General features: G+C 39.7%; 1 protein-coding gene across 1 annotated transcript; it reads right to left on the bottom strand.

Moving 5' to 3' along the window:
* Window positions 1-10,777: 10,777 nt before the first annotated feature.
* si:dkey-29p10.4 (E3 ubiquitin/ISG15 ligase TRIM25) lies at window positions 10,778-15,777 on the bottom strand. The gene is given in 8 exon segments (XM_018666449.2): window positions 10,778-11,833; window positions 12,004-12,158; window positions 12,279-12,301; window positions 12,422-12,511; window positions 12,513-12,671; window positions 13,069-13,164; window positions 13,280-14,241; window positions 15,502-15,777. Coding segments are annotated over 8 exon segments (2,280 nt in total). The 5' UTR covers window positions 15,752-15,777; the 3' UTR covers window positions 10,778-11,288.
* Between the last annotated feature and the right edge of the window lie 1,826 nt (window positions 15,778-17,603).

Raw genomic sequence — 17,603 nt, 5'->3', positions numbered from 1 at the left:
TGCATCCAACAACACTGCAAACAGATTTCATAAATGGGTATAATCAAAAAGATTAAGCACATGGAAATAGTCTTTTGATATGAAGGAGCTCTCTGAGGCCTTGGCACATTGTGCTGCTACGTGGGATCCAACTAAATATTTTGCACCTAAGCTGCTCTTCTTATGGAAACAATGGTGTTCCTTCTTTCAAGTATAATTAAATTTCCTCTTTGCCTCAGCCAAGAGCTATTTTAAGAACCTGGCTCGTATTTGTTCCAATGCAGGAGAAAATTATTAACCTAAACATAGGCTTAATTCAGATTTGAGGGCATTTTACCTCACAGCTTTGACAACAGAGGCTGAGTAGTTGGCTCAAAAGGAGTCAAATCAGATTTTATATGATGTATGAAACATAAATGTTTCACATCTGAACGATGTCCCAGGGGTGTTATAGAAGAAAACAAAATACAGAAAGGGAAGCTTTAATATAAGGTGCCAACAGGTCTCAGCTAGAAAAATGCTAATAACTTCATTAAAAACAGATTAATTCTAATTAATTCTGGTTTGAAATGAAAAGAGGTGACTGTGCCATCAGCTGACTGGATGCACAAACAACACAGCAACAGTGTTCAAACCTTTTAAACCAATAAATGCAAGTGTAATTGATAAAAAACACTCCTACATCACGGACATCTGCATGGTGTATACTGCACGTTATAAATCCAGGCCTGTGCAACATTTCCCTCAGGATCAACACACACTTCCTGCAAATGGCTGCATACGCTATTTACATGATATTTCATCATTAAGGAAGAAAACTGATATGGGCTAGCTTCTCTCCTCTCCATTAATGTGCCTACAGAGCATGAGGATACAGAATGGAGCACACTGCAGAATTCAATGAAAGTGAGCGCTGTTTAAATATTTCATAAGGACACTTTTGTTTTACTGGTTCAACACAGCCTTGAAGTATTTAATTAGATATATTGTAAAGTATAGTATCAGGACATCTCCTCATTTTTTAGGCAACTGCATTTACCCATCACAGGGTAACACATGATATGAAATGGTCTTTACATTTTCCTTAAATTGGCAGTAGTATCACCACATGGTGAGAGAAGGCCAAAATTTAAAAAGCCTAAACTTCTACTAACTTCTATTACTCTTCTTATGTTTATATGTAGGTTGATATTTCTGTTTTTTGGTGAAATGTGTCAACAACTATTGGATGGATTACCATGAAATTTGGTACAGATTCTTGTTGACAACTGTAACTTTGCTGAGCCCTTAACCTTCATCGTTAGGTCATTTGCTTGTAAATCCTCTGAAATTCCCATTACTTAGTGCTAATTACAAAATGTTAGTACATGCTAACATGCTAAACTAAGATGGTGAACATGGTAAACATTGTACCTGCCAAACATCAATATGTTAATATTGTCACTGTTAGCATGTTAGCATTGTGGTGTTGATGTATTTAGTTCAAAGCACCGCTGTGCCTAATTACAGCTGTACAGAGCCACTAGCATGGCTGCAGACACAGTCTTGTCAACACACACACACACACACACACACACACATAATTTCAATATCAAACAGACGATGTCTGCTGAAAGGATGAACTGTCAAAAAGCAGAACAGATCGTGAGAAATTTGTGCAGGAAAGGAAGAAAATACTGTAGCTCCTCCTTGGTAAAGCAACAGTAATAACTGCAATAGTATCACAAACATATCATGTATAATATTATATTGTAACACTGTGTCCAGCTCCTAGAAATCTGGGAGAATACCTTTGAGACAGGGTAAAAGTATATGATTCATCCATTGAGAAACAGCTTGAACTGTGGCCCACAGGGAGATGCATGTGTGCAGTAGAATGTGAAAAATAGATTAGTGAGGAGTCCAGCTCACTGCCAGTGATAAGGGAGGAGGATTTAAAGTTCTTGGGCCGAATCTCTAGCAAGCTGAGAGATTAAAGCTGAAACTGTGAGTGGGTGAACAGGGTTGTCTTTGTCAGGGTTCACACCTCAGCAAACACCCTACAGCCCACAGGCGGAGGAAAAACAGGAGCATGAAAAATAAATGAAAGAGGGAGTTGCATCCAAAATAAATGGGCACAGTTTAACTCCAGAGTGAAACACAATAATGATGATGGGCCTGTATGGTGGTAATTTGACTCTGTCCTAGACAGCTCACTGAATGACCTGAGTAAAAGTTTGTTCTTGACTCAAAATGTGGATATTTTAAGAGAAGTCAAAGCAGAAAAAAACTCTTTAAATCTTCATTGGGCCTTGATATTTAGCTGAGAGTGGTTTACACAACTTCAGCTCATCAAACACGTTCTCCTATAAAGGCACATATCGATTTGTCCCATACCCTGCTGACAGGCCGGTTGTTGCATTGATGTGAAGAGAGAGAACTGAGAGTGCTGTATCTCTCTTGCCTCCCCTGGCTGAAATGAAACCCTGGCTGACACTCCTAAAGTCTTTGCTCTGCCTGGTGAAAATATGACAGCTCTCCAGGGATACAGAAGGACAGCCGACTTCTCTTACACTTCACTCTGCTCCCTCCAGCCCTTTATCTATGGATCAGGATATGTTCTCCTTTGGTGCAGACTAAAAGCTAAAGGCAGCTTCGAAATGTTATTGCAGTCACTCCAGGCGAATTCTGCCTCTAATGTCACTGGCTGAGATGAATATTTCCCAGTTTTTCAAGTTTAGATAATTCACAGAAAAGAATGCCAAATTAAGGAAGGTATTAGTATAAAACTACACTAGGAAACTGGCAGTGACACCATGAGATCTGTATCAAGATTTGATGGAAAGGCTGGTAAACTGCACACGGTATACTTATGTTAACCAATATCACCTTTTGTGGACTGTAATGTACTGAAAGAATATGGTGAGCCTGACTTTATCATCTAAGTCCATACTAGCCGCATGATGCCAGGGATGGCAATATTGGTCTGTCAATCCAACATTGTATTGTCCACCTGACTGAGACATCTCAAAATCAAAGATATTCATGGTCCCCAGAGGACACTCCTACTGACTTTGGTGAAGCTCTGACATTTCCTATAGCTCCATCATCAGGTTAAAATACCAAATTGTCTAATATTTGGTTTAAGCCTAAACACTAAAAACTAATGACATTCTCATCCACAGACTGCTATGTGTTAAGTACTCATTAACAAGATGGTGACAATGGTAAACATACCTGCTGAATATTATGAAGTGAAATCATCAACACTCATCAAAACTGGGAAAGCCCCGATATATCTAACCTGGCACTTGATAGAAGTGCCTGAAAACCAAACAAATGTGAACCCTATTTTTAATATATATGGTGTTATATTGCCAGTTCACAACCAATTCTGTAGTAATATGACCATCTTGATGCTGTGAATGCTTGCAAGTCATTAAGATTGTGAATCTCTACCATCTCTATCATCCATCCCACATAAAGCAAATGCTGCATAGATCTTGTTTTCTATTGAAATGTTTCTAAGAGACAAAGGGTGAGTAGTCCTTTTTCTTGACCAAATACTGACTTGCTTTTTCTGAGACAGAGATTCTGTTTTATTTGGGGGCAAAACAGTGTCATCTGACATTAGAATTTTATTTGGGTGCACAGTATGCATCACATTTACACCACCTACAGTGAAAGATAGAATAGTCTTCTCTATCACAGCCCTGCATTGTAGTTTAGGTTTTGAAGATGAGTGTTTTGTTTGATAAGTGCTATGTGAAGTGTATTACTTTTTACATAAAATATCCCATCTAATGCATTGTTAAGATACTCATGATGGACCATTATGGCAAATACCACCCACACACTCATCATATAACAAAGTAGGCTGAAAGAAAAACTTTTTTGAAAGGTCTGTAAAATGAAATACAGTAACATCACTGGCATAAAGTTTGATGTTGTTACATTAGTCAGGGTCTACTTATCCTCTGTAGAGCTTCATCAAGGTAATTTTTAGTCATGCTCAAGTAAAATAAGGACATAAATGATAGGAAAGGGAAGAAGAAAAGTGGGCTTAGTGTATTCAGGTGTGACCAGCCAGCTGCCCTGGGGACACAGACGTTATTCACATTTCACCATGAGACTGAATTTGAGATGTGAATGAATCACTCAAGTCAGCAAAAGATTGGAGGAGACAAATTACAGTCTGAGAGAAAGACAGAGAAAGTGAACTGTGGGAATTCATAATAGGCCAATATAAAGTTTAAGTAAAAAGGAGAGAAATAGTGAGAACAGCAAAGATTTCATTTTAATGAGCATGCTTCATTTGTGGGATTTGGGGACTCATCAGAAAATAGCACAGAGCATATTTCACTGGTTTTTCTCATATAAAAATAACATTTACCACAAACAACAGCCTGGTCATTACTAATGCAATGAAAACAGCTCATACAATAAGGATTTATTGCTGTTGAGATGCCTGGACCAAACATGCCCTTTCTGCAATATGTGCATTAAGATGATAAGTCTTCATAAAAACAGCAATAACATCATAATTCACATCAAATATTTCCTTCCATGGGCTCAAACAGCAACATAGCAATTACCATGAAAACTGTAAAGCTCCTATCTACATTAGTGATAGAAAAACATTCTAGACAGCAGAAAGTAGGCCCGGGAGGAAGGCAGGGAGAAATGAAAGCTTTGGGTGATTACATTGAGTATGCCAAAAAGGCCTGATTGCACTGGGCAGAACTGATGATCTCAGGCCTGGTTGCTTCATCTCCCAGTCACAAGTGCTGCTGCATGTGGAAATGCCAAACGTTCAATCGCTCACAATGGTTTGGTGTCTCAGCATCTGCCTGGGGTCAAGAACTCTCCTGGCTGACAATTTGATGGTGTAGGTGGAAGATAAATGTGATGACAAATCTCCCCGTAGTTACCATTAAAACTTCTGTTGTCATACAATAGATGAGTGTTAATTATCTTAATTGTTTCATTTACAATGCTTTATTTTCTACACGGTGAGGCAGGTTGTTGCCTGCTAAATGGCTCATAAGTTTGTGTGTCTTTTCACTGTGAGACATTATTAAACCAAATGCAAAATAACCTGTAATTGACTGCATATACCAGACTGTGGATATATTTTGGGAGATAAACTTATTAGCTTCCTTGCTGAGAGTTTGGTGAGAAGACCAGTAACACCTCTGTCTTTATACAAAACATGAAGCTACAGCCAGTCAGTTAGCTTAGTTTAACATAAAGACTGGAAGAATGGGGAAACAGCTAATCTGGTTCAGCTTGATATAATGTGTTCTTCATATTTAGCAGAGAGATATGATGGTATCAGTGTTCTCATCTAACTCAGAAGGAGAAAAAATTGTATTTTCAAAAATGTCAAACTATCTAAATGTATACAGATGGATATCTGACTGTTTTTCGATTTTCTCCACAACCACCCATCCAATCAATATCAAACTTTGTGAGTGTTTTGCTTAGAACCCAAAGAAGTGCAGTGTTGACTGCAAAAGTTTTTGTATGAGCATCTTGAGCACAAACAGGTTTTAAGAGAGGTGGAATTCAGTTTTGTGTTACTTTGTGTTGTGCATTGGACGTTTCACCCCTTTCATTGTGTAACACAACATTATTTTTTCAAACTAAAGCTAGTTTATTTGAACACATGCATCCAAGGTCACAGTGTATACATTTTCTGTATTTTTCTGTAACAGGTAATTTTGCATTCTTAGACTTGCCCAACGCAGGCAAGCAATCAGCCCCTATCAACAGGAACATTTTGAACAGGCTCTGCATTATTTCCTTTAAAGTAACAGTAACTGTTCTTCCATGATCCAAGAACTGTGTATATTTGTGTTTGTGTGGGAAAGGTTATGTATGTTGAGGGTTGCAGGGGTCCATGGCTTTGACAGAAATAACATTCTCACTCAGTCATCTTATTTATTGCCAGAACTGAACCAGTGAGACACAGGAGACACTGCTAAACTTCACAGACACGATTAAGCTATATGATATATGCACACACAGAAACGCTGTGTCCTTGGCTCTCACATTAATGGCTTATCAATAGTTTTTCAGCTGAGACAAGTTTGAGATGGAACCTCAGAGGTGAAAGCACAGAGATTGAGAGCCCCAACTGTGTCTGTCTGGGAAATCAAAATGCAGGATGATTAAAGCCCAGAACTGGTTTGTTTCTGCAAATATCATTTCATGAAATCCTACCAAGACCTCAAGGGAGTCCCAAAAGACAACCAAAAGTAGCCAGAAAGTTTAAAAATGAGCACAGATGGCATTAAAGTAAAGTTGGTAGTCTCTTTATTGACTGACAATTCAATTTAGCAAATCTGAATCACCCTTGAGGAATAAATCCAACACATTTGGCACTCCTCTAGAAACAATAATCTTTGGCAAATATTAGTCCCTCAAGATCTTAGCATGATATATATTTTTTTAAAATAAATTAAAATAAGAAATGATAGAGAAAAATATACAGTATAGTGTGTGTATTGTGTGTGATTACATTAAATGTAAATGTATGATAAAAGTTTGAAGATGAAATTGAATGGCTACGAAACTGAAATTCAACCCTTTTTCCATTAATGGGTTAAGATGAAAAAATATCTTTACTAAAGAAATAAATATTCTGAAAGAGTTGTACAGTCTGTAATTTTGATGGACTTGAATTAACACTCACGCTAGTTTGCACCTCCCTGTGTGCTCTCTCGAAGTTAAAAAATTATCAGAGACTACAGGCCGAAGGATGTAAACTAAGAAAACAACTGTCCATACAGTATGTAAGGCTCAGCCTCTTTTGAGAGCCTGAAATCCTTCTGCTAACACGTCATTGAACAAGACACCGAATCCCAGTCACCTCCTGAGGCTCTGTCTGCCACTGACCCTGCATCCTGACCTTCCTGTAGAGAGGCCAAGTGAAAAGAGCAATAGGACAGACAAATAAATAAATAATGCCAAAGACACTGTAGATATTCCTGGAGAAGACAGATAGAGGGATGCAGAGTTGGTATGGTATATGGGTTGGAGGAGGAGGCGGAGACAGACAGACACTATATGTAGCTGACAATAGAAAGTGTTTGAAATAGATGCTGCTGCTATTTCCGCCTAATCTTAATGTGCTAACATGTTAATGGCTGAAGGGCAACACCTCTCAATAACAGCCTCGGACAGACAGATAAAACACTAAGAGATATAACTGTCTGCTATGCAAGTGTTTAAATTACACTGTGTGTGATGCAATGGAAAGGCTTAATTCTCCATAGAATAAATATTGAATGAAAGTGCTAAAAAATTGGACATGTCCACATTGAACTATAATCAAATGAGCACCGCACAGACATATATGATATTTAGTTTTCATCAAATTGGATTTTATCAGCTCAGCTGAGGCTGACGGACAGATACAGAGATAGATTCGCTCATGAAAGTCATGAGGCGTTTTCTGTGGCACAGTTGAGAGTAAATTGATTTGCCTGGGGAAAGGTGAAGGAAAAGAATAGGCATGTTACTCAACAATAGGCCCATTACTTCTTCTGTCTCAGATTTCCATGGACGTTGCCAAGCCTGGCAGGTGACTGGATGAAACACGTGAGACACCCCGCTCACCTGAGCTCGCCAACAGTTACCATGCCAACACAAGACATGGCTGCAAGGCATGATGGGTGTGTGTATAGATGGTGCCAACCCCTGGTCATAAGTGCACATCGGCAGCATTAATCTTATAGTGTTTCATAGAGCATATGATGTTGCATCATTGAAAAGACACTTAACACTGTAGATACAAATTAATACAGTTTAAAGTTCAACTGGAACAGGTTCACTCATTTAATACTATAACACAAAAATGACTATGCAAAGAAAATAAAGGAATATTCCACCACAAGTCTTTTTACGTATCAATGACCCCCTGCTTAACTGGTAGCATTCACTTTTTATAGCACACTCGCTGTCTTTATTGAAATGTTGTCATTTCTGGGTAACAATGAAGTTGTATGCAACAAAGGCAGGAGCTAATCAAGCTTTAGCTACTCAGACAATGCTTGGCAGAGAGATAAAATTGTCGCTAGCTTTGTTTTTTCCATACAATTTGCTGATAATACAAAAGGATGTATAACAACAGTCCCGTTCTTTGACAGTGTATTACATTTGTGTGAACAAAGAAAAGAAGGGACACACAGAGAATCTACTGTGCTCTGCTTCTACTTACTAATCCAATTTTCATTTGAAAGGGGTTTATGTTTAAGTTTACAAGTTAGGTATCAAAAAATGGTTTTAAAAACATCTGGAAACCACTGTATATCTAAGAGAAAATTGTGGCAGTTAACATTTTGTCATGCATGAGCAGTCACATCTCTGCTGCCTGTTGGCAAGCTGGTAAAGTGGAGCTGCAAGCTGATTTCTGCCCTGGAGGAAGATGTTGTGCTGTCATACTGCTAATGACTACTGCATATGCCTTCTAATGAGCACAAGCCCAAGTACATCCAGTTTCTTTATAGTTCCTGTTCCAGACAATATTTACTAGCTAGTATGTTGTGGGAACAGTTTGAATAGTTTAAATGGAAGTAAATGCTTGAATTCAACAATGTGTGATGTGTGCTCTGGTGTAGCTAGGGAAATTAAGCTCTATTACTATTTTTAAAGTTAATTGGAAAAGTACTGGTAACTGGTAACGTGATGTAAAAATGGAGCTAATACGACAACTATACTGTTTCTTATCTGTTGACTATGAACAACATTTTACATGCTAAATGGACCTATCGTGACTCTAGTCAGTGGGTTTGACCTGTCTTGAACCATGAGTTAAAAGCTGATTCAGGACACATTTTCCCATGGAAGAATGCAAATTGAATTGGCTACTGTTCCCAGCCCAGAAGCAAAAGTAATCTGTGCTGCACAGTCACAACTACTTCCACAAGAGGCAGAAAGAGCCTTTAATGTGAACTAGTCCACATCAAATGGCACAATGCATCAATCTCCCAAAGTGAACCAGAAACTACTTAACCTCTAAGCAATCTAACATAAGGCCACCGACAAATCAAAAAAGCTAAAACAGAAGAGTGACATTTTGTGGCATTAAGAAGACAGTTTAAGAGGAAAGCTTGCTGCCTACCATCTGTTTGAAAACCTCTGACCTCTACAATTTCATGCCATTCTCCTTTCCTTTCTGACAACGATGAGAGGTAAAAGCATGCAATCTAATGGAGGACACTGACCACTAAAGCTTTGCAAATGCGACCTACTTTAACCCACTAACTGTACTGCTTCAGTATAAATCAGCTGGAGAAGAAAGACATTTCCTGGATGAACAATTTACATTAATGCAAAACAGTTCTCAGTGAATTTAGAATCCTCTTAATAAAGTACTGATTTTAATAGCAAATAGCTCATTTTACTCCCTGGCTTTCTCTTCTGTAATCTGTACTTGATTTCTGTTTATTTACCTTTAAGAACATCAGTGGTGAGGAACAATATATTACCATAATTCAGCTGAAGCTTACTGCCATCATACTTCAGTGGCTTTTCAGCTGCTAGACAAGGCCACATCCATTGAGTAATTTATCACTGTACACTGCTGTGCCACTGACGTGGTAATTTAGGGATGTGATTTTTGCATATCCCTCTGAGACACAAATACCCGAGTGCATTTCACCACAGCAGCCCAAAGTAGGTAAGGGAATCTTATTATATGGGGACATTTTGACAGGCCAGCTCTTTGGCTGTTACCTTTAGGATACAGGAGGCTCCTGGGATCACTAATGAAGACTTGCCCCATTAGTAGCCAATGAAACTGTCTGGAGCTTTCAATACAACATCACATTCATTTTATTCCTTAATAACTATCTGCCACACTGCTCCCTGCCAACGTAAGCCCACAGCTCATTTCATTTAATGGTAACAAGTCTGGAAAAGCTTGTGAGAGCCTGGCTGAGTTTGAGAGACCACTGGATGGACAGGGTGAGGAGAATTTAATTATCCTGGCTGTTGAAGCCCCCCCTTCCTCCACTTTCCCACTCAGACATGTCTTGCATCCTGCCTTCATGTGCCAGCTGGGGAAGAGAGAGAAAGAAAGCAAAGCCCTCAGAGGGTTTCTGACTGCCTTTGGATCATCCGGCCATAGGTCTGAAATTGTTGCCATGGTTGACTGATGCACCTGCATGGATTCAGGTTTCTCAAGTGTCTGAAATTAGACCAAATAACAGTCTGTCACAAGGGGAAGCAGACATTTTGGCAAAATAAGTTATTAAACTATGAAGAAATAATTGTCTGTGGTGATTAGACCTCACTCTCTACAAAGCTCTATTCCCCCAAGCTCACTGTGTACAAGCTCAGTTAAGACTTTCATTCCGTCCTTTTCAGTTGTACTTAATTTCGTACTGTAGATCTTGGAAGATTTTAAGCTTTTCAATTAGTCAACAAGTTTGGATCAACCTTGATCCATGAACAGCTGTCCCTGGACCACTGGCATGCTGTTGCTTTACCAATGATCCAGAAGGAGTTTATGTAAACACCACTTTGATCCCTCTCTATGACGTCAACTGCACAGACCCCTGGTTAGAATAAATGACCCTTAGAGTTTGCTTGGAGGAGGGCAATTTAGCGACAATAGTGATCTGTGATGCTATAAGGAGTCTGTGCCAAAGGCAGTGTTTGTTGTCAGTAAAGCTCACATGCTGTGGGGGTAGTGAGAGTTCAAAGTTAGCACACCAACTGTCACCTGTTAGGGGAAACACACCACCCACTCACACACCTGTGTTTCTATTTAAATGCGAACAGGACGTATCAAGGCAAGAACTAACGCAGGTTTTACTTTGCTTTTGAAACTTTGACATTTTATTTCTGTAGAAAGACAGTGGATCACCATGAGATCAAAGAGGTATTAAACATCTCAAAACAAAGAACATTTTTAACATATATTCAAAATGGAAATCTGTTGTTTTATTATTGATCAGCAAAGTTAACTTGCCCCTGATGTAAAAACTTGTTCATTTGTTCAGTAAAAATCTCAAATTAAAAACTTATAAAGATTAAAATCCTGATACCAAAAATATATTTGTAATGTTAGATGTATAATGTATAGTGAACAGCATTTCTAGCATGGTACAATTCCAGTACTATCAAATGATATAAAATCACATTTTGCAAAAGTATTGCATTATATACAGTGTATGACAGAACTATCATCCCTGAAAATTTTACAATTCAGCATACTTTTAATGACAAAAAAAACAAAATTATTTTCACATGTAAAAAGGCACTGTGCTTTCATGTATTCTGTAATTTACAGCAGAACTGACATGCCAGTAATTTATGATTCACGACTGGAACAGATCACAGATGGCCAGGTGTGTTTTAGATACAGAAAAGGCTGGGTAAAGAGGATCAGTAAACCTGTGCTTATAGGAATGCATTAGTACTAGACTGCCCCCTAGTGTCACATTAAAGAATGATAAAATACCCTCCTCAAAATCAAGGAACACTCCCACCCTCTGCAGCCTGTCCACATCTACTGGGACAGATACTTTGTTATGTAGGGCTTCTACCTTCTTCCTATCGCAGGCCAGGCACCATGAGTAACTGTTGAAGCCCAAACGAGAGTTGTCTTTTTGGCCCTTCCTCTCGATCTGTCCCTCGCACAGCCCCACCTTCCAGCGGCCATCATCGACAGACACGTTCACCTCCCAATACCAGCGGCCTTCCTCCAGGGCAGAGGCGGCCAGGACTTGGGGAAAGGAGCTGAAGCGAGCCTCGTGCTCTGCGTAGAACTGGGGAGTCTCACTGTAGGTCACCCTCCTGTTGTTCTCAGACAGCTGCAGCTTGGAATGGGCTGTGTCTTCGTCCAAGTAGGGAATGGTACCATCTGTACACAGGGAAGGAAATTAAAAAAGAAGAATTTTTAGATCAGAAGATTAAGACTAATTAAATGTGGCACCTTTAGGCCTACAGGATACATTTAGTCCTTGAGTGTAATTAGATGTGATTCATCAGTAAGTGAAAAGGTGCTGGTATGAAAAAATCCACTTGTCTCACAAAGCAGTTTGTAGAGGTCTCTGTCTTTGCCAGGTACAGTGATGATCACTGTGTCCAGCCGCCTCTCGGTCCACCTCTGCAAACATTTCAGTCTGTCGCGATCCACTTCCTCTGGGGCCTCGAACTGCTCCACAATGCTCCCCATGTTACCAGCCCTGAAGAAAAGGAGCAGAGAATTTAGAGAGCAGAAAGGCTTGAGCACTTTAGCTACTGAGATGCTAAACAAATTGCTGCTTTTCATGCAACAAGGTGGAAGTTACAAGAAAATCACTTACAGTTGGGCTATCTTGCTGTACTCCTGTCATGTAAAAAATAGGAAAAATACATGTTCTTTGGGTTAGTTTTCATAAGCCAACAGTAAACTGTGTCTTATATATTTTACCAACAAACCTGTTTCTCCTCCTAACGCCCAACTCACCATTATGAAGGCCTGGTCCTGAATGCGTTTGTCTCCCTTGGCATCAGCCAGCCCCTCCAGGGTGTGTAGGCCTCGCTGGATGGATAGCAATGGAGCTCTGGAGGTGGCTGAGTTTCTCCTCTAGTCCACCAAGAACCCTGCTCTCCTCCTTCATCACACACTGAAGAGCTGACTGCTCCTCCTGCTCCAGGGCCTCTCTGATAGCTCTGTACTGCTGCTGCACCCCTTCTCCTGCCTCACTTAAAACCACCTGGACAGACAAAATGTCAATCAGTTTCATGGGGTGTTTTCATCATTTGGGTGTTTTCTTTAGCAAATTCAGCTGTTCTCAAGTTTGAGGCTTTATTTATGCAAGTCTTCCTAGTCTGACATGAAACTGTGTGTGTGGTGCACATAACTGGTGACAACTGATACCAATTTGTAGCTGATTATATGTGCTTAAAAAGAGGAAAAGAATTTCAATACAATGCTACAGACCCATGATGATGACTTTCTTTAGCTTAACAACATGCAGATAAGTCTGCACATCTGTAATAAGATACATATCTCCTAGAGCCAAAGTAAGAATAAATCTTATCCTGTATTACTGAGCAATTAATGTAAATACATGTACTGTTTAGAGAGAACTGGACAGTTCATTCTCTTACCTTGGAGGTCTCTTTCTTGTGTGTAAGTTCAGCCAATCTGTTCTTCACCTGCTGTTCAGCATCCTGCAGTTGTTTGATCTCTTCTTTCAGGTTCCCCTTGGGAAAAATGTGCACAGAAAAAAACATTAATTTATTTCTATGGCTAGGTTTCAATGTATCTCAATGTTAACCACACACTCCACAATGTGTATGGTTCTAATTCACCACTCACCCTGAGCTCTCTCTCTGCCTCCCTGATACTAATGCAGACGTGGTCGCGATGGGAGCCTATGACGGTACACACTGTGCACACACACACTCCACACTGCCGACAGTAGATCCTGTTTATTTCCTGGTGTTCCTGGCACCTCCAGGGAGAAATGTCCTCCATTGGAGGAACCAGGGTATGATTCTGAAACACAGGTGAGTCCAGGTGGGGACGCAGGTGCTCTGTACACATGGAAGCTCCGCACACCAGACAAGTCTTCACAGCAGACTGATATCCAGTTTTAGGGCAATAATGGCAGGGCACTGGGCTGTTTTTTTTGTTCTCCGGCCTGGAAAAGATGTTAACAGGACTTGAGGATCCCGAAGCAGTAGCAGGGTGTTTGGTGAATATCACAGGTGGCTTGACATGATGTACAGGAGACTTGTCTTTACTTGGGGTTGAGACCCCAGGAAAAGAATCAGAGTTGGCAGGTGAGGCAGCTTTCTTTGGTGTTGCATGAAGTCCTGTCACTTGTGTGCCTTCCCTGGGGGTTGCAAGAGGAGGTGAATCACATATATCTACTTCATTTGAGCTGTCAGAGTCATCCAGTGTGACGACGACTTCTGATTTACACTGGCTCTGCTGGACTGGGACATCTTGCGGCACATCACTTGCAGGTACTGCCTCACGGTCAGCCCTGTCACTGGAGGATGTGCCATCACCATGCTCAGACCCTGTAGACGGTGGGTGCACTGTTTCCTTGGACGTCCCCACGACAGTTGACTGCCCAGGTTTATCTGAGGAGGAAATGGTGGGAGTCTCAGTGTCACTGAACCGCTCACGGGGAGATTCCACAGTTGGTCGCTTCGTGTCAGGTTGCTCTGGTGCAGGTGTGCTGGCCTTTCTCTTCCCCAGGAGCTGGCTGCTGAGTGACGGCCTCCTCAATGCTGAGTCAAGTACATTTTGTTCATCGTTACTGGATGTGGCTGAAAAATAGAATAGAACATTGATTTAGCACTTTTATAGCAATTCTTCATAAAAACTCCTGCAAGCTGCCTACTGACCAAAACAACTGCACTAAACTTTTACTGCCTGCTGAGAAGATTCACTTAAATCACTTTCACTGATCTACTCAGTTAAGTCAGTATTAACACAGGTATTGATCATGGATATCAGATCAGTGCAATCTCTATGATTGATATTAAACTCTCTCTTGTAGGTATCTGTGCAATTGTGATTTAAAGTCACTGCCTGAATCCCTGTCGTCATTCATAAGCAGTGCATTACAAATTACATACTGTGGAAATGGGAAGAGTCTTAAAAATTAGGGTGCTTTATATACACAGGGAAACTGTATGGGCACATGTGAACATGCCATAGATTAGTTGAACTCTTACCCTCATTGACTATTTGCTTAAGATGACAAACTTCTGCCTCAAAATCACCCCTGTCAGCGTAAAAAATCACAGAAGATGATGTGATTTCACCTCCTGTTGTGTAAAACCAGTGGTGGAAAGACACTGCTGTACTTAAATAAAATTTTGACATGGGCCTATTTGGGTACTTTAATTCTAGGCTACTTAATACTTTTATTCTACTACCTATTAGAAAGATATAATTACCAGGTACTTTACAGATTTAACAATCTACATAGAAAAATATAGACTGTTACAAAATACTTAACAAAAAGATTAAACTTGGATTAATTTGATGGTTATTTTCTACTTTTATCAATTATCACTTTCCTGTTATGCAAAGAAAAAAAGCACCACATGTTCACACATCACATGTTATTGATTATGAAAATAGCTGCCAGTTCGTTTTCTGTCGATCGATTGTTGCAGCTGTAACAAAGTATTTTGTTGAGTCTACTTTTAGACTTTCACTCACTTTTACTTGTAATTAAATATTTTTGCACTGATGTACTGGCCCTTTTACTTAAATACAGGATCTGAGTATCTCCTTCACTACTGTGTAAAAGGAAGTGGGTTTTTTCCGGTGAGGATATTCGATCTATTATTCATCTGTTATTCATTAGGGTGCAGTAAAGTAGCAAAACAATGATAGCGTGAGTTACATTACACAAAAATTAAGTAACAGCCTGTACAGCAGCTTCCTACCGGAAGAGCTCTGCTGTTAGCTAAATTAGCTAAAGCTTACAGACATTCTCACTTACTTGTTGGAGCATTTAATAGACTGTTATGTTTAACCGTGCAGGCCCAACGTTAACCCAGTTTTATCAGTACCTGTGGTGCTGCGAGGCTGAGCCCGTCGACTCGGGGAGGGCTGCCGTATCAAGCTGCGATCAAACGGCAGAGTCTGGTACACAGTTTTACACCTCCACTCCGGACAGTGGTACGGCCCGTTCGGGGTAACGCTCCATAAGTCTCCGATACATCGTCTGCAGAACCGGTGGTTGCACTTCAGGGTGACGGGCTCCCGGGTCAGCTCGTTGCAAAGAGGACACCTCGCAGGGGTGTCCAACGATGCCCCCATTTTGTTTTCGGTTTCCGCGATGTGAAACAGAAGAGGCGGAGCTACATATTTGAATCCCGCTTCCCCTCCCATGGTCCAGTCTTAAAGGGACAGTCCGTGGATTTATAGTCAGTGTTGGAGAAAGTTTTTACAAGTAAAAGTCATGCACTCAACATTTATTTAAGTAAAAGTAGCAAAAACACAATGTAAAGTGATTCTCTTCGATGTCCTACACTCAACATTGTACCTAATAGTACAGAGTCTACATAACATTTTATGTTTTATGTCTCTGGTCAATATTTACTCATGATAACTGCTGTTTAGTGGCAGCTTTGTTAATGTTATCAACTCATGAACCATCCTCCATGGTAAACTGGGCGTCCTAGTTTATCTCAATTTTGGCTCAGTTTAAAAACTTTATTGTTTACCGTAATATGTTTGGTATAGTTTTAATGGGTACATTCCTGGCCTTTATTCATTATTCATTCAGTCATTATTGGTAAAAGTACAGAGGTATCATCAGGAAAACATTCCTAATGTATTCATCACGGAGGAGCTAGTTTCAGTCATTGAGTATTATTGTTGAGTAATTAAAAGTACCTTGCCCACCTATGGTCCATCCCCACAGGTGGTTTCACTTATTTCGCTTATTTAGATCTCCTCTCGGGACTGTGTGAGCATGCACTTCAGTTCAACCTCTTCCTAAAAATTTTGTAGTAATGTATCATTAATGACTCATTCTGTTATGAGTTTGTCCTGAGGGAATTGATGATTTAAAACAGAATTACATAACTGTTTCTACCAGAAGAGGATCAATAACCAACAATTAACCTACAAATGAAACCTCAAGTCAAAAGACTGCAGTCATTTTATGCGCTCACTCATTGTGCTGCAATGAAATGCAATTAAACGAAATTAAGTTTCTCCTTCTCTTGCCCACTGAATAGCCAAAAGGACTCCCACGAGGACAATGAACCAGACACAACCAATCAGCCGTAAACCAGTTCTGAATAAACCAAGCGCTGATTTGGAAGGTTGACAGTACTGAGTGCTGTGAATCAGAGCCTTTTCTATTTCAGATGACACGGCCATCTGAGCCTCAAAGACACTGTTTCTTTCTTTAAAGGTTAAAAGCGCCAGATGGGAACAATAATGGCTAAAAGTGGTAGAATTCTTATTTTCTCTCTCCACAACATTCTTTTCTGTATTGTGGACTACACATGTGATTTGGATAAAAAGGCTATTGTGACTTGTGTGTGAGAGGTTAATCTTTCATAATCTCATTGTGTTATCTCTAAAAGAAAGTGCATTTTCTTACCAGTCCAGTTACTTGCATTGCTTGGATTATGAAGTCAGAGTTATGACCCACCAGAGAGCTGTATTTAAATTAAGAATTTTAATGTGATAGACAAAATTAAAGGTTAGCATTTTAATAAAAAAAAATTATGAAAAGAATTGAAGTTTGAAATTAAATTTTCTCATATCCTATTATACATTTCAATTAATATTTTATATCTCCAATCCACAACATCCTGTGACCAGTCTGGCAAAATAAAGTGAGCTCTCCTGTACTTCCTTTTTCTACTTTTTTTCCTCAAACACATTTTGAGTGGTTGCAGATGTTGTATCTGTTATGTAATCTAATATGAAATATTATTAAATTAGTCTATATACTGTATATTTTTCATTAACAATCATATTTAAAACGATGTAATCTACCAATACATCTGTCCAGCAAAACCTTAACACTGCATGGGTTGTTGCAAGTTTACTTCTGACAAAACAACTCCATCTCAAGAACCAAACAGGGCTTTCATTTAGTGCTCTTTGACAGAGCTCCCTCCACAGTCACTGTAACTGCCCCTTTAACAAA

This window comes from Lates calcarifer, linkage group LG10, assembly GCF_001640805.2.
Source record: "Lates calcarifer isolate ASB-BC8 linkage group LG10, TLL_Latcal_v3, whole genome shotgun sequence".
In the NCBI taxonomy this organism is placed as follows: Eukaryota; Metazoa; Chordata; class Actinopteri; family Centropomidae; genus Lates; species Lates calcarifer.
This window is presented reverse-complemented; position numbering and strand designations above follow the sequence as displayed.